Source organism: Mytilus californianus, unplaced genomic scaffold, assembly GCF_021869535.1.
Source record: "Mytilus californianus isolate M0D057914Y unplaced genomic scaffold, xbMytCali1.0.p SCAF_7, whole genome shotgun sequence".
Classification (NCBI taxonomy): domain Eukaryota; kingdom Metazoa; phylum Mollusca; class Bivalvia; order Mytilida; family Mytilidae; genus Mytilus; species Mytilus californianus.
The window spans coordinates 98,880,373-98,898,990 of NW_026262723.1; the positions used below are offsets into that span (position 1 = coordinate 98,880,373).

Here is an 18,618-nt window from a genome sequence, read left to right on the forward strand (position 1 = left end):
ATTTTATATATGTGGTGATTTCAATAGTCGGATAGGAGAAATGGAAGATTTTATTCCAGGAGTTGATAATTTACCTATCCGAGAAGTGATTGATTTTAAATCCAACAGCTATGGAGAATTGTTTTGTGATTTTTTGTCAAATATAAATTGTTGTGTATTAAATGGTAGAAATAGTATGAGAAATGAATTAACCTACATATCAACAAGGGGTTCATCAGTTGTCGATTATTGTTTCGTACCATATGAAAATTTAAATTGTTTCAAGAAATTTGAAGTAATTAGAGCTAGTGAATTAGCTAATGAAAGTGTTTCTATAGGGTCAGTTGAACCCAGATTTATTCCTGATCATTCGATATTATGCTGGGAAATGGAAAGTTATATGTGTGGTAATATTGAAAAGGAAAATATCAATGTAAAAAATCAAAATGTTCAGAAACGTGTTATATATGATGTAAAAAATATTCAGAATAGTTGGTTTGAAGATGAAAATGTGATTAATAGTATAAATTCACGTATTAGAGATATAGAAAAAAGTAATGGTGATCAAGATGATGTAGATAATATATATTGTGAATTTGTTAATATAATGCATAATGAGATGAATTCCAAACTAAATACAAAAACAAAACTTTTGAATAGTTGTAACAATAAAAGAAGACGTTTCAAGAAACCGTGGTGGTCCAATGACTTGACTTCAAAGTGGAATGAGACATGTTCGGCCGAGAACCAGTATCTGCGTTGTACGAACAATAGCAATAAATCTGCATTAAGAACTCTGTATTTGAACAAGAGAAAGGACTTTGATAAACTTGTTCAACAATGTCAAGAAGACTTGTTATATATGAACAATAATGACTCCAAACAATTTTGGCGGAAAATTGGTAACATTGGTATAGGAAATGAAAGGCAATCTGCTATTCCGAATGAAGTTGTGCTGTCAGACGGCTCTGTAACAAACAATTTGGACTCAGTATTGCATAAATGGAAGGATTGTTTTTATAATTTGTTAAATCAGAGTAACAACTCAGATCCTAAACTTGTAAAAGAAGATTTAAATTTAGAAAATATTATTGTTTCTGATTTATTAGATAATGAAATAACTTTTGATGAAGTTCATAATATTGTCATGAGTTCAAAGAATAATAAAAGTCCAGGTGTAGATTTAATTCAATCTGAATTGTGTAAAAATTTCTTAGTTATTTGTACTTTAACAAAATTATTTAATTTATGTTTTAAATCTAGTAAAATTCCAAATACTTGGAATAAAGGTATAATTAATCCAATACCAAAATGTTCAACTTCTGATCCTAGAGATCCATTGTCATACAGAGGTATTACTTTAGCACCATGTGCATACAAACTTTATTGTAGTGTTTTAAATAATAGATTAACAGAATGGTTAGATGAAAGGGAGATAATTAATGATGAACAAAATGGTTTTATCAAAGGCAGGAGTACTATTGACCATGTCTCCACAGTAACTTCAATAATTGAAACTAGGAAAAAATGTAAATTGTCAACTTTTGTCTCTTTTGTAGATTTTAAGAAGGCATATGATACAATTGACAGGTCACTATTGTTTAACAAATTAACAGATTTAGGTATAAGTACAAAGTTTATGTGTGCTTTGCAAGCCATTTATTCAAATATAGAACGCTGTGTTCGTGTGAACGGTAATACTACTGATTGGTTCAGTGTAAATACTGGTTTGAAACAAGGATGTGTTTTATCCACAGTCATGTTTAATATTTTCATTAATAACTTAATTGATGATATAAAAGCATTAAATATTGGTATAGACATTGACGGTGAAAAGGTTGCTATTTTATTATATGCAGATGATAATTGTTTAAAAGTTAATTTATATAAATCAAAAATCATGCATTTTAGAAACCCCTCTGTGATAAGATCAGATTTTGTTTTTAATATAAATGGTAAAGTCATTGATTATGTTTCTAGCTATCAATATTTAGGATTAGTATTAAATGAATTTTTAGATTATAAAGTTATGGCAAAGGCAGTTGCAAAGTCAGCAAGTCGGGCATTAGGCCTTCTTATAGTAAAATGTAAAGCACATGGTGGCTTTCAACACAATATTTTTACCAAATTGTTTGACACTTTAGTTTGGTCAGTCATCAATTACGGCTCAGCTATTTGGGGTACAAGTGAGTTCTCCTGCATCTCAGCAGTTCAGAACCGAGCCATGAGATTTTATATGGGAGTTGGAAAGTATACCCCCAATGATGCTGTTTCAGGTGACATGGGTTGGAATCCTCCATATGTTAAACAGTGGTCTAACATTTTAAGACACTGGGCAAGATGTACAAAAATGGATAAAGACAGGATAAATTATAAAGTATTTATATGGTCAATTAGAAAAAGTAGTTATAAAATTAAAAATTGGAGTTATAAAGTTATAGATATGTTGAAACTTTACAATATGGACAGATTTTGTAATGTAGATGATTATATACTGGATAAAAATATAATTTATCAGTTAGAAGTTAATATTTTTGATAATTATAAAACTGAATGGAGTACAAGGCTTGATTCTTATGGTCAAGGAAATAAGTTGAGAACTTATAAATTGTTTAAATTTTCATACTCTACTGAACAATATTTGTTGCAAAATATACCTATTCATTATCGCAGTGCATATGCGAAATTTAGATGTGGAGTAGCACCTTTAAAAATTGAAACTGGTCGTTACGAAAGATTAGATTTAGATAAAAGATTATGTTTCAATTGTGATGATATAGAAGATGAAAAACATGTACTGTTAACATGTCCATTATATGAAGATTTAAGGCAGTCTTTATTTATTGATATAATTCAACATAATAATATGTTTTTAACTTTGTCAGATGATGAAAAATTTATATTTTTGTTCAAAAATGAAAATGTTTGTAGTTCTGTTGCTAAAACCTGCCATAATATTTTATTGCGACGAAATAGTATCTTATACTGTTAAAAAATCATTGTTATTTTTTTTTATGTACATGTAACAGGTTTTATCCTTGAATGTGCATGGTGATATTGCACTTTTATGTTTTGTGTAAATAACAAAATTATGTTTTAATTCTGTTGTTTTATAATTGTATATAACAGTCTCTCATAGTTCTTTTAAGAATGGCACATGCATTCTAAATTTTTATATTGTGTACTTGATATTATAATGTGTTTATACTTGTATGTATGTGGTGAGACTTTAATAAACTATTGAATCTGAATCTGAATCTGAATCTGCTAAATAAAAAAAATCAATTTTGCAGTCATTATTCACACATTAAAGTTGCAACCCATGGTAAAGAACCTCTCCTTTCACTACTTATGAAGGAAATTAATTACTAATTAAAATATTATGTAGTATTCAAGATTGGAATAGGAGATCTTAAAATTGTCAATTTATCACAGAATTTTCTAACAAATTAAAAAGTACTTACAACTTTGACATAAAACAATATGAACAATTTGACAATCATCATAACAGACAACAATGGTGAATAAAATGTACCAAACCTGAAAAGAAAAAACAATAGATTAAAGCAAAAAAATATGCGTTTCCTTCTTTAGATAAAGAGATTTTTAAAAGATTTTGTGTTTCTTAAGACAGCAGAAAATCTAATCAATTAAATTTGAAACAGCATTAAATATCTAATTAACTTTACATATTAGTCATCACTTATCATAGGTTTTACTTTTTTTTAATTTTTAATGATTTTTTTTTTGTTCTATGTATAATGAAATTTTTTCCAAAATAAGTAAAAAGTTCTGACAAAGGTCAAAGTTCATGATAATTTCAAGAAATATATTTTACTGGTTAGATGATAAGAATCAGTTCAAGAGATAATGGAACACATAGCTTACATCAGATAATAAAATTAACAAGATCAGTTATTTTTTTTTCTTTGTGCAGAAAGCATTTTATTCTTTCTTAAACATACTGATTGCCATAATTACTACTTGCAATATCTGTAAAATCTTTCTTTTATCTCTTTATTCTTCTATCTTATTTGCAATGATGGCCAAAAAGTGCAGTCTAGTTTTTTTTCTCTCTTTTTTTATACTTTTTGTAACACTTACCAACATAATGCTTGTGAATATATCAGATCTAATGTATTCCTACCAATATCAAACTCAGGTTCTTTCAATGCCTTTGTACAACAATAGTTTGCCATTATTCTGAAATATAAATAAACTTTAATACAGGAATACAGGTCAAATCATATTCATATATGCAAACATATATTTTGTGTAAAAATCAAAAAGTGTAATTTCACTAAGTAATGTACAGGAACACAGTCAGAGCATCAAATTTTAGAGTTCACATCTTGAATTAAACAAGATATATATTTTTTTTTTTATTCAGTATGTCTAAATACACTTACAAATCATCACATGCATATTTTTTCCCAATAATTACAAATTATAAATGTAATAAAGTTCTACAAATAGATGAAAGAGTATGTTCCTATTCCCCCATCTTTACTACTTACAATAATTTTGCCTTTGATTACATCTTTCTTTGAATATTCAGCATAAAAATTCTATTCTAAATTTGTTGTCAACTTACTTATGGATAAACTCCAGGAAGAAAGTAGCACCAAGTATGAAAATAAAATCTATCAATACAAGTCTATACAGCTCATTGCCAACTTTAGTTTCCCAGCACTGAAAAAAAATAACACTATTGCAGGTTTGCATTTTTTTATAAATTGATTTCCTGGGACCTTTTATTTTGCATACATAAGGGGAAGGTTGAGATCTCACAAAACATGTTTAACCCCACCGCATTTTTGCGCCTGTCCCAAATCAGGAACCTTTAGCCTTTGTTAGTCTTGTATATTTTTTTTATTTTGGTTCATTTATATGTTCGGAGTTTAGTGTGATGTCCATCGCTGAACTAGTATACATTTTTGTTTAGGGGCCAGTTGAAGCCCAACTCCAGGTGCGGTATTTTCTTGCTGTATTGAAGACCCATTGGTGGCCTTGGGCTGTTTTCTGCTCTTTGGTCGGGTTGTTGTCTCTTTGATGTTTTCCTCTTTCCCATTTTCAATTCTATAGTTTCACGAACTGCATTATGATCATGTTAACTTCTAGTATAGATATCAACATACTGTAAACAGGGAAATTTTCGCGGCAGTTTTATTTTCGCTATTTTCGAGGTAAGAAGTGAAACGCGAAAAATAAAACTACCGCGAAAATTTCAAGGAAACTCTAATCATAATATAAAGACCATACATGTAAATATATGATAGGACATGTAGAGGACCACTGTATAACACCGATTTTACAGACGACAGATCGTTTCCTAAAATCATAACTGTATTTCTAAATGAAAAGCAATGTTAGAAATCATGACTTTAACTCAATCTTATCTTATTAATATGGAAGACATCTCAAGCAAGCGGACATTACGGATATTGTTATGTAAACAACACTCGATCGTTACTAATATGTAAATGACACCTGTCAATCAGTTTAAAAAGTACTACCTCGTTGATCTTCTACAAAGATTAATCAGATCAAAAGAACGATTAATTAGCATTAATCCTGGCAGCATTTTATTTTTATTCACTCTTAATTAGGTCTTCTTTTCTGTTATTGTGTATGTGTTTTACAAGCAAACATGACACAATTGTTAATCTCCTTTAACATTAATGAACCGAAAACAAAAGATTTCTGATTGATTTTATCACTTGATTTATGATACATGTAAAACTGTTCACTTTCTAAATCATTTATGAAAATATTTATATATGTCACAGGGAAATCACGAATTCAAAACGGCGCTAATTTAGATTGTGTTAACAAATCGCGAAATAAAGACGGCGCGAAAATTTCCCGGTTTACAGTATATTAACTTCTAGTATAGATATCAACATATGTTAACTTCTAGTATAGATATTAGTATAGATATCAACATATATTCACTTCTAGTATAGATATCAACATATGTTAACTTCTAGTATAGATATCAACATATATTAACTTCTAGTAAAGATATCAACATATATTTACTTCTAGTATAGATATCAACATATGTTAACTTCTAGTATAGATATTAGTATAGATATTAACATATATTAACTTCTAGTATAGACAGAAACATATGTTAACTTCTAGTATAGAAACCAACATATGTTAACTTCTAGTATAGATAGAAACATATGTTAACTTCTAGTATAGATATCAACATATATTAACTTCTAGTATAGATATCAACATATGTTAACTTCTTGTATAGATATCAACATATGTTAACTTCCAGTATAGATATCAACATATACTAACTTCTAGTATAGATATCAACATATATTAACTTCTAGTATAGATATCAACATATGTTTACTTCTTGTATAGATATCAACATATGTTAACTTCTAGTATAGATATCAACATATACTAAATTCTAGTACTGATATCAACATATATTAATTTCTAGTATAGATATCAACATATGTTAACTTCTAGTACAGATATCAACATATATAAACTTCTAGTAAAGATATCAACATATGTTAACTTCTAGTATAGATATCAACATATGTTAACTTTAAGTATAGATATCAACATATATTAACTTCTAGTATAGATATCATCATATATTAACTTCTAGTATAGATATCAACATATGTTAGCTTCTAGTATAGATATCAACATATACTAACTTCTAGTACAGATATCAACATATGTTAACTTCTAGTATAGATATCAACATATATTAACTTCTAGTACATATATCAACATATATTAACTTCTAGTATAGATATCAACATATGTTAACTTCTAGTATAGATAGAAACATATGTTAACTTCTAGTATAGATATCAACATATACTAACTTCTAGTACAGATATCAACATATGTTAACTTCTAGTATAGATATCAACATATATTAACTTCTAGTACAGATATCAACATATGTTAACTTCTAGTATAGATATCAACATATATTAACTTCTAGTATAGATATCAACATATGTTAACTTCTTGTATAGATATTAGTATAGATATTAACATATATTAACTTCTAGTATAGATAGAAACATATGTTAACTTCTAGTATAGAAACCAACATATGTTAACTTCTAGTATAGATATCAACATATGTTAACTTCTAGTATAGATATCAACATATATTAACTTCTAGTATAGATATCAACATATGTTAACCTCTAGTATAGATATCAACATATGTTAGCTTCTTGTATAGATATCAACATATGTTAACTTCCAGTATAGATATCAACATATACTAACTTCTAGTATAGATATCAACATATATTAACTTCTAGTATAGATATCAACATATGTTAACTTCTTGTATAGATATCAGCATATGTTAACTTCTAGTACAGATATCAACATATATAAACTTCTAGTATAGATATCAACATATGTTAACTTCTAGTATAGATATCAACATATGTTAACTTTAAGTATAGATATCAACATATATTAACTTCTAGTATAGATATCATCATATATTAACTTCTAGTATAGATATCAACATATGTTAGCTTCTAGTATAGATATCAACATATACTAACTTCTAGTACAGATATCAACATATATTAACTTCTAGTATAGATATCAACATATGTTAACTTCTAGTATAGATATCAACATATGTTATTTTTAAGTATAGATATCAACATATATTAACTTCTAGTATAGATATCAACATATATTAACTTCTAGTATAGATATCAACATATGTTAACTTCTAGTATAGATATCAACATATACTCCACATCTCCTGTTTATATATTCCATGTTGTCAAAAGTTATTGAAGGATTTTTGAATTGATTGTTTATATTGAAACATTGATATCAATTGTGGAATATTTGTTCAATATAATATATGTAGTGTATATTCCTTTAAAAAACAATAAGGTGGCTTTTTTTACTGCTTTATTTCTTACAAAATTTTGTCATTTTATCCTGGAGCCTTTTCCTGTCTTTATGTTCGCCAAATGTTTCAGCCTTATTTTCAGGGTCATAATGGTCTTGTACATGCATGAAATATTTGCCACTGGACATTAAGCAATCAATTATCAATCATTGGCCGTAAAAAGCAAAATTATGAATTGAAAATAGACCGATGATTTGTAGCAAATCCTTTCAAAGATGTTAAATTATGAAAATCTATTTTTTATGATGTCCTTAAATATATATACATATATATATTTGACAATCGCAAATGGAAGTCAGCAGGGTTTAAGAACATCCGTTGTTCGACCTGTTAGTCAAATGGGTTTTGTTTAAATATACTTTTTCACTTTTTTGGTCTTTTGGAAAATGTTGTTTGTGCTGTATTTAGACCCCTCTACCAAGAAATTTGTTTTGCATGCACACGTATGAAAATTGCAGTTTTTATCCAACGCAATCATAGGTTTGAACGTTGTTTTCAATTTAGACTTATTTATATATATATATGTGTATTTAAACAATGTGGATCATTACTCTACAAATAAATTTAAGCTGCCTTGAATATATGATAAATTAAAGTAGTGTACTCACGTTAACTTCACCTGGAAGACGTCTGAACCAGTATGATACCAATATACCAAGTAATGCCCCTTTCAACAGCATGGTTCTGAAAATACAAAAATCTCTTTTGTGGCAGAAAATGTTTGTATCTGAATTGAAAAGGAATTTAAAACTCTGTTCAAATATTTATTCAAAACTATGCTTTAAATAAAGGTTAACTGTATTTACCAATCTTTATACACACATAAATAATGACCAACAGACATTAAGCAACCATCAATCAATCTATGACAAAGTCCTCCTGATCTGAAACTATTCTAATAATATTTCTCCTATGTTGTACTGAAGCAACTTATGTGACAACTTTTGTTATAAACTCTTACTCTTAATTAACATTGTTATAGTTACCTAAACATTCCTACATATAATTCATGCTTAGGCTTTTCATATCTCTCCAGTGAACCGATTCTAGCAAAGATAAAGGGGAAGACCAAATGTATGGAAGAAATCACCAATGGCATGGTTAGTTCTCCAATAATATGCACATCACTCTAGAAACATAAAACATACAAAAATTGATGATCATTGGATAAAAATGTGAGATTTATCAATGTAATTTCTTGATATACTGCATAAAAACAATGCAATTGAAATAAAGATGCAAATTCTCATAAATGCTGAAGTGTTGTCACAATTTTTATGATAATTTCAGTTTCACAAAAAATTCTGAATTAGGAGGAAGGTATGAGTCTGTCCATATCATAATTTCTTTTAAAAAGTTGTTTAGGCCTATTTTCACCTTTCTTTTTATCTTAACCGTTTTCACAACCTTCACATCTTATTATTACTTTTAATACCTAAGAAAGACAGCTCTTGTAAAAATAATACAAGGGAAGTAACTTTAGAATAAAAAATACATTTTTAGCTATGGAAAAAAAGTTGTGTACACACAACTGGCGTATGGCATGCAAAATCGTAATTCTGGTATCTTAGATGAGATTTTTTTCTACATGTCAATTAAAGGTGCCTTTTACAGTTTCTTTATTCTAGATTTGAACTTTGAAATTGAATAACTTATGTTACTGTTATTGTTAGCTTCTATTCTGGTTTTGACTTGTAATAACTTTGTTACTTTTATAAACACAAAGGAATACCTACCTCTGACAAGTTTTTGTCCAGGATATAATATATCAAATATCCAGAACCACCTATCATTCCAAGCACTATTAAATTTGTTAAAACCCGGATAAAGAACCATTTACAACTGTCTGATAATTCTTTTTCCTTTTTCTTCTTCCCTTTTCCAGCTAAATATTCCTAAATAAAAAATAAGATAACAGTAATGTAAGAGACATAACAAATATAAGTTAGCGCTAAACAAATCTTATCATTAAATGCAATCCAGGTTTTCAAGTTTCTCCTCTTCATGTTGACAGCTTACTTCCACCAGAATAAGAAACTGTTAATAATTAGTCCCAAGTTCATTAAAGGTAAAACTTAAAATCCCAAAACAGTTGTAACATATACAAGAGTTTTAATTTATATCTCTTGATGATTTCTGCAAGGCTGATATTGATTGTAAATTCACAAGAAAACTTTCTGGCAAATGGTAATAATAAAAATAAATTGAAATAAACACTAAAGCACAATATAATATTATAATTTCTCTCTTAATATTTTATGATCTACAAATTAACCCCACCTCCCCCTTTTTTATTATCGAGGAACTGGTGTGAGCTAATTTACACATTATTCTGCTCAACTGAAAACATATGTTTCAGTTATTTAAAGGTATGGGTGATTTAAGTATAAAATCTAATCAAGGAGCTTGATCACCTTAATCACATGTGGACAAGTCAACGTAATTTGCATACGAGAAGTGGGACATCCTATGGTTGGAATGGAGGATTTCCCCTTTATGCACATAACAGGTTTCTCAGAGGGTATAAGTTGGATGGATTTATTTTCTTCTTACCTATTTATCAAGCCAAGGTCTCATTTTATTTTAAACTGTTGTCCTAACAGTCAATGTTTACAAGCACCTGATGTACCGAATTCCATTGAGGATGTGTATTCAAAAGTTTACTTTGTGCATGTGCTTATTTGGCTTAAATAGAAAGAAACTGAGGCTTGAAAAGGGAAACAATATCCTGGTTTGTCCTTGGTGATAGTTTTTCAATGAAACCAAGTATAGAGACCTCACCTTTATTCATTTAGAATCTTCTGTTTCTCTTTGATATATATATATGTATATATATCAAGTATTATTACATTGGTTGCAATAAATTACTGTGATTTCTAAGTGAAATAAAAACCGTTAATTTCACATGGGTTTTGTCGATGAAGTTACATCAACACTTGAGAATGCTTAAAAAAAGATATAGTTCCTTTTATTTTCTACTTTATTTCCATTAAGAATTCCATGGTCAATGTAATAAAAAGAATAACTTATCCAAGAATTAAAATATTGAAAAAATGATCAACTCGTGACCAAACAATACTATAATTAACTCATGCGCTCACACATTCATGAATTAATGTGCTGTTTGATCACTCTTTGAATTTTTTTCTGCACTTGAAATTTTTGGATTAGTTATTCTATAATTATTTCATTATTGAGACATATCAATTATGTTGATTAAAGTAATAAATGTTTTTTTTTGTAATATTCTTAAAAATGCTTTGTCTGTAATTTTCAAATAACAGTCTAACTGTGGCTCTTTTCACAAAAAATCTTAGGGTAAAAATACTTGTAAGTAATATACATAAAATTGTAACTTACGATCAATTCTAATAAAAAAATGTGAAAAGAGTCACTAGTGTATCATACTTATTATTCAATAAAGTTTTATTTTATGACAGTTTTTACTAAAGCTTACCTTCATTTCGTTATAAAAACTCTTATGTTTAAGATCACTGGCTTGTTTTGAGGTGATGTTATAATCCCAGCCACAAAGTACTCGAGTGACATTGTAAAAACTTGTTGTACTACTGCCTTCAACATAATTCTTCTTGTACGATTTAGATATGCTAAAAGAAGTCAGATCAAATCAATACAATTACGGTATAGTCATACAGAAATTATACAATTAAATAATAAATATCATAAGTATCGTCAAAGTTTGAGGTACAGCAGAGTATAAAACATACAAATGATCTTCACTGATTTTAAGGATAAACAACATACTACCATAACAAATAAGAAATACAAAAATAGACTTTAATTTTTCATTAATATCCATCTTTTTAAGCATTAAAGAGTTAATCATCTCCAAACACCATCATACTTCACAAATATTTGAAAATTCTTCTTATGTAGCAAACATATGACATCTTTACAAAAATAAAAGTGTTACCACACAACTGTAAGTTATGAAATTCTTGAAGTCAAGTCAGTTTTTAATTAATTTGAGGCAGAATAACAAATCCCTTATTTTAGTCAAAAATAACTTCAGCCGAAATTTGGAAATCAATAAGGCAAGATTATGCAAGATAAGAAAATAAGTTACACTTACCTGAAAGCTAATATAAATAGACAAAGTATATAATAGCCTCCACAGGTAAACAGGTAGGCATATTTCATGTCATATTTAATGTTGTTACTTAAAGGCACTGCAACTTGTTCATTGGTGTAGTATCCATAGTATAGTTCTGTGTCATTAAACCAACCCTGAAATAAAATCTATTTTACTTATAACTTATAAGAATACAAAAGTTCTCATTTCATATCTGTTAACCACTGACTGTTTTTTTTTACCCAAGACCTGCACCTAGATCAAGAGCCTTGTGTATTCAATGAATTAGAATTTATCCAAATTCTTAAAGGTAACAATCCAATAATATAATTCTTTTTTAAGTTAGAACTATTCCACTGAACTATTATAAGGTTTATATTCTTGAGTAGCAACATGTTGTCTTATAAGGGAGTTGATATCAATTACAACAAACTTTTCCAACTTATCTCATTATAAAATATATAATAAACTGTTGACACAGATATATGCCTCGCACTTTGTACTTTTGATGGTATAATGCAAATGTTGAAATCAAAATGGCAATATTTAAACATGTAAACTATGCAAATCATTCAAAGTCAATGAATCATGACTGAAAGTGCATAGCCAAATAACCTCCATGGAAATGTGAAATGCTAATGCTTATAAAACTGCATACCAAAAACCATTGAATTATCATAAGTGGTTCCCTTTAAACTAACCTAAACACAAACTTTAACTTGTAAGTACTGGGTACGTAACAGTTTCAAAGTCAATGAACCATGATGAGGGGGTGGGGCTATATAATCTCCATGAAAATGAGATTTGCAAATGCCAATACAACTGTATACCAAATGTCATTGACTTAACATTAGTTGTTCATCTTAAACTGATCTAATGACAAACATTAACATGTAAATAATGCAAAACATTCAAAGTCAATGAACCATGACAGAAGGGGGAAAGGGGGGAGACAAATAATCTCCATGTAAATGAGATCTGCCAATGCTTATACAACTGCATACCAACTATCATTAACCTACCTATAGTGATTCCCCATATAATGACCTAATCACAAACTACTACATTGTTGAATCCCCTGCCGCCGCCACCGATGCCACCAGAAACAGATCCTTAAGTCTTGCTTTTTCGACTTGGTCTAGGTGAGACAATTATCAAATCAGTGTTTCTCTAAATACTGTGAAGAATGACCTAACAGTAAGAGTTCACAAATCTTTTTAATCAGATGCTTATACAACAGTATGTACATAACATTATTTAACATATTTAATGAAAACTTTTATTTGTTTTTTCCTACATTTGTATCAAGCGGCAAACATTAGTTAGCTCATTTCATTCCATTCAAATCTGCCTAAATTACTGTACAATTCCTTCAGTAAATTCAATACAGCTAGTAAAGTATTTTTTTATATTTTTCTAAATACCCTGTCATAAAATATGGAACTTTAAAGAGAAGTAATTATATACTTACACCTCCAGTTAGAAGTTCTTCCCCAGAGAATGACACATGATATGATGTGACATTGGTATTATTGTTATTAGTTACTATTGTTGCTGGTGGGTTGTAGCGGAATAAAATTTGCGGTAACACTACAAATCCAAACGTCAATATGAACACAGGTATATTCAGCAGAAAGATCCACTTTAGAAACAGGAAATATGATGTTACACCTGTGCCAAAATGTCCTTCAACCTTCTTCATTAAACTTTTCCATAACTCTAATGAATATCCAAATTCTTTCATGTTGTTCTTGAAATGTATCCATGTCTACAAAAAAAAGAAGACAAATTTGGCAAAGCATACACATCCAAAAAATTTACATAGAGCACATGACAAGACATCCATATATTAAAATGACTCAGTAATTCTTTCAATAGGTTTAAAAGCATGTGCTCTATATTTATTAACTAAGGACAGCATTACTCAAGGAGTATGGATTACTGCCTGAAACATAATGAAATTTCTGGTTAGATATAATGGGGCATCCATATTTTTGAATACAAACTTGTAATATCTTATTCTCTGTTCAACAGGCATCGAGCTTAATTGTTTGAATAACAACTCAGAAAGAGTGAAAAATCTATTATTATTCTGGCAACTCTCTTTTGAAGTTTTAAGATTCTGGTTGAACTCGCAATATATGCTACTACAGCTACCAAACAATATACAACAACAATCAATGAGGGGTAAGATATAACCACTATAGAATAATTTTCCGCAGTCTAGATTTAGAAATTTCTTAATCTGTAATAGTAGTTAAGCCTAGAGGAAAAATTTGACCTATAGTCCTTTTAAAAATAAAATGGAGGTCAAAATCACACAGAGAAACCCTGCTACCAGACATGTACAATAACATAACGGCATAATATTTTAGTACAAACACATAACTAGAAGCTCTACAGAGCCTGTGTCGCTCACCTAGGTCTATGTGCATCTTTAACCATGGACACTCTCCAACATTGTGGACAAGAATAGAATTCATGACAAAAATATTTTTTGTTGATCTTGTATTGCTGGTCATTTTTCTGTTTCAAGTTTCTGTCTACCTTCTTTAATTTTTGCCCAAAATACAAAAAAGGGTAAAAAAATTGTCATCTAAGGGCAATCACTCCTATAATGAGTCTTTGCTATTTAAAGTGTCTACTGGTATCTATCTTTTATAATTTTCAAGATAACAGGCAAAAACGTAAAATATTGGTAAAAATCGTCATTAAAGAGCAATAACTCCAATTAGGCCAGGTGAGCTAAAAAGTAAAACTTACCATGCCAATTCTGTATTTCATATGTTTCCATGTTCCTAATTTTTTATGGTGTTTTTTCCTGCTTAATGTTCTTTCTTTTCTCTTTTCTGATACATCATGTCTAAAGAAGGAAATTAAAAAAAATAAAAGAACAGAGTTCCAATGTCCCCCGCGTTGCACATATTTTATCTATCCAAGGTACAAGGGCAATAACTAAAAAAAACACTTTTTTTTTGTTCTTTAAAACAATTTATAAATACATGTATCTTAGAGAAATAAAGGCTTCAGAGCAAATGCAATGCGATTTCTGTTATAATTAATTTTCCAAGGGGCATAACTCTTTAAAAATATTTGATCAGCACTTATTTTCAAAAGTGTCAAAGACATTGCTGAAATAAACCTATGATATAAGTTTCATAAAATTCTGGAAAAAATTGTACATATGAGAGTGCTAACAATGCAATTTTCCATATAATTAATATTTCCAAGGGACATGACTCTTTTAAAAATAATTGATCGGCATGATTTTCGAACTCGTCCAAGACATTGCTGATATAAACCTATGATATAAGTTTCATAAAAATCTGGCAAGAATTGTACACATGAGAGCGCTCACAATGCAATTTTCCAAAAAATTAATGTTTCTAAGTGGCATAACTCTTTAAAAATAATTGATTGGCACTGATTTTCCAACTTATCCAAGACATTGCAAATATAAACCTATGATATAAGTTTCATAAAAATCTGGCAAGAATTGTGCACATCTGAGCGTTAACAAGACTGGACGGACGCCCAGTATTTCTATGTCCCCCACAACGCGTTGCCCGGTAGACAACAAAGCATTTTAAAAAATCATAATCAATTAAAAGCAAAAATATTTTTTTAAATACTGTGGATTCATTCATTTTCCTGGATATTTGATTTCGTGGTTTTGCCAAAGTCTTCATATAAGCTTATAAATAAAATGCTTCGCTGAGCACAGCCTGATACGACCGCAGAGGTCGAACCCTGAACAGTTGGGGCAAATTTGGACACAATATTCAAGCTTGATACTGTCTGAATTTGGATTGTTATCAAATTTTTGACATACATGTAATATAGGTTTCTGACACAAAATAAATGTGGTCAAAGATCTTATAAATCCATTGGGCAATACTGTGCAATTGAAGATTTCTTCTTGAAACTTTTTAAAAATTCGATATTTTAAAAATTTTGAAAAAAAAATATGAATCCCTTAAAAAAATTGGGAAAAAAATCCCCCCCCCCCACTTTTTGAAACCCCCCTTGGAGTATTAACCCCAAAACTCAATCCCAGCCTTTCCTTTGTAGTATGGAACCTTGTAGTACAATTTCAGAGAGATCCATACACTTACACACAAGTTATTGTCTGGAAACTAGAAAAATGCTTGTTTTTGGCACTTTTTTGGCCCCTAATTCCTACATGTTTGGGGCAATTAACCCCAAACTCAATCACAGCCTTCCCTTTGTTATATGGAACCTTGTGGTACAATGTCAGAGAAATCCATACATTTACACACAAGTTATTGTCTGGAAACTAGAAAAATGCTTCTTTTTGGCCCCTTTTTGGCCCTTAATTCCTAAACTGTTGGCCCCATAACCCCTAAAATGAATCCCAACCTTCTACTTGTGGTATTAAACATTGTGGTACAATTTCAAAGCAATCGAAATACTTATACACAAGTTATTATCCTGAAACTAGAAAAATGCTTGTTTTGGGCCCCTTTTTGGCCCCTAATTCCTAAACGGTTGGGACCATCATCCCCAAAATTAATCCCAACTTTCCTTTTGTGGTATTGAACCTTCTTACAAAATTTCATAGAGATCCATTCACTTCAACTAAAGTTATTGTCCGGAAACCAATGTGTCTTCGAACGATGACGCAGACGACGACATCATACCATTATACGATCCCAAAAAATTTTTAACAGTTGTATAAAAATTAGTTATTCGTTGAACATTTAAATTCGTTGTTCACCATACCCATGAAATCCACAAAAATTGGTATCCCGAGAAATGATAATGAATCTACAGTATATGTTAAATCATTTAACTCACAGAATTGATTTTATTTTGGTATTAAAAAACAACATAACATTGCAAATATATATGATATTCACTACTCCAAAAAAGACTCTTTTTATAACAAATTCAACAACACAGAAAAACCATTTAACAAACCAAATATATTAAAAATATAAATTCTTCCCAAATTATGTGCTATTTCATTTCTTTGTTCAAGTTAGTGCAGGTATTTTTGTTTTGTTGTGTATTTGACTTTTATGACATATATTCTAGATAGGCAAAGGATTAGGTTTTGTACACACAAAACAAGTTTAACCTTGCCATTGTTAGGTAGTTGGTGTGGTTTGTAATACTATATTTTTGGTAAATCCTGTTGTACTTTTTATGTATCATAAATTGTGTTAAGTGGTTTATTTTGGATAGATGAAGTCAACATAATTGTTTGTTCATACAAGCAAAATGATTGCTAATTCAATGAGTAAATGCATCCATTCTATTTCAAAGTGACAGGGTTTAAATAGCCAAAATTTGGAAGTATATGTACTTCTAATACAGAAATGTTGATTTACTTAATCTGTCTTTTGTCTGAAAGATGATGTGATGACATTCCCCTGAGGACTTCATTTGTTCTGATATCTCCATCCAATTCATCCATCAGTTCTTCATTCCTTGCCATGGAATCTGTCAGATCATTTGTTGGTCTATTGGGGTATCCACGTAGAGACCCATGTAATGGTGTCTTTTGACTCTTACGCCTTGCCCTGATAGATTTACCTGTGTCACTAACCAGTCGATCTTTAAAAAGAACAATAATCAAATTAAATGCCATTACATGTACATGTATTGCAGTCACTCAAAAGGTCCATTAGACCCATAGTTTGGTCTAGAAATGTGTCCATTTACTAGTATCAGGAAAGATTCTAAACATAGAACTACAATTTCCTTAACCATATACTGACTGAAATCTTGATAAGTTAAATACTGAGATTCAAATTATGTAAAAAATATTTCCCTTTAACTGGCTTTTCATGAAAATAAAATACACAAATTAAACAAATATGAGAAGAGTAAATACTGAAATGTATGATTTTAAAGTGAGAAAAAATAATAATTCAAATATTCCTTACCAAGTTGCCTGCTAGGTAATTCACTAATAAGCTCAGCAGCATCTCTTGCTGATCCATATCTTGCCCAGCTATGCCCACTCCCTGTACCACCATCTGAGTGTCGCCTATCTAATGGAATTCTCCCATCCATATTTATTATTTGATGATTTGCATCTCTTCCCATGCTGTCATCTAAATATCCTGGGTTAACTGAGGAAGACATAATATTCTTTGTCATAGTAAAAAAAATTTCTCATCAGTATACTATTATATTCACAAATATATTCTTAAGATTACACCTGAATGTTTATTTTAAATGTTACAACCCAACAACCTGTAAACTAGTTACTAATCAAAATTAAAAAGAAATACAGTTACCAAGGAACCAATACTAAATTTACATTAAATCTAATATTATTATTTCTAATAACATCAGTCTTAGCTCTAGATATATTTTGATTGACATTTTCAAAATGAATAAAAGATTAAAGTTAATATAAATTTTCACCTGACACATAATAAGGACCCTTTTTCATTATCTTCAACTTGAATTTATTCATGTTATTTATAGGACATGGTCTGGTATATGTCTCTAGATCTATAAATATTTATTTTCGACTGGTATTATCAAATCGTATTTAGGGTGTAGATGAGTGTTACAATGGGTTGTTGCAGAAAAGTGGAATGGCAATATGACAGTTTCATTTAAATGTACA

The 18,618-nt window shown here is 29.5% G+C and overlaps 1 protein-coding gene across 5 annotated transcripts in view; it reads right to left on the bottom strand.

Annotated features, from left to right (window-relative positions):
• Positions 1-18,618, bottom strand: part of LOC127709190 (transmembrane channel-like protein 5) — a 293,058-nt gene that overhangs the window by 267,748 nt on the left and 6,692 nt on the right. For all 5 annotated transcript variants that reach the window (XR_007985539.1, XM_052214587.1, XM_052214589.1 and 2 more), the window contains exons 3-14: positions 17,924-18,112; positions 17,366-17,591; positions 14,775-14,874; positions 13,483-13,779; positions 12,012-12,166; positions 11,376-11,526; positions 9,655-9,813; positions 8,905-9,047; positions 8,527-8,602; positions 4,574-4,671; positions 4,084-4,182; positions 3,444-3,519 (exon numbers count right to left, since the gene is read on the bottom strand). Coding sequence is in view for 4 of the 5 variants with exons in the window: in XM_052214587.1 (XP_052070547.1) it covers positions 3,444-3,519; positions 4,084-4,182; positions 4,574-4,671; positions 8,527-8,602; positions 8,905-9,047; positions 9,655-9,813; positions 11,376-11,526; positions 12,012-12,166; positions 13,483-13,779; positions 14,775-14,874; positions 17,366-17,591; positions 17,924-18,112 (1,769 nt within the window). In the remaining variant the exon portion in view is untranslated. The remainder of the gene's footprint in view (positions 1-3,443; positions 3,520-4,083; positions 4,183-4,573; positions 4,672-8,526; positions 8,603-8,904; positions 9,048-9,654; positions 9,814-11,375; positions 11,527-12,011; positions 12,167-13,482; positions 13,780-14,774; positions 14,875-17,365; positions 17,592-17,923; positions 18,113-18,618) is intronic.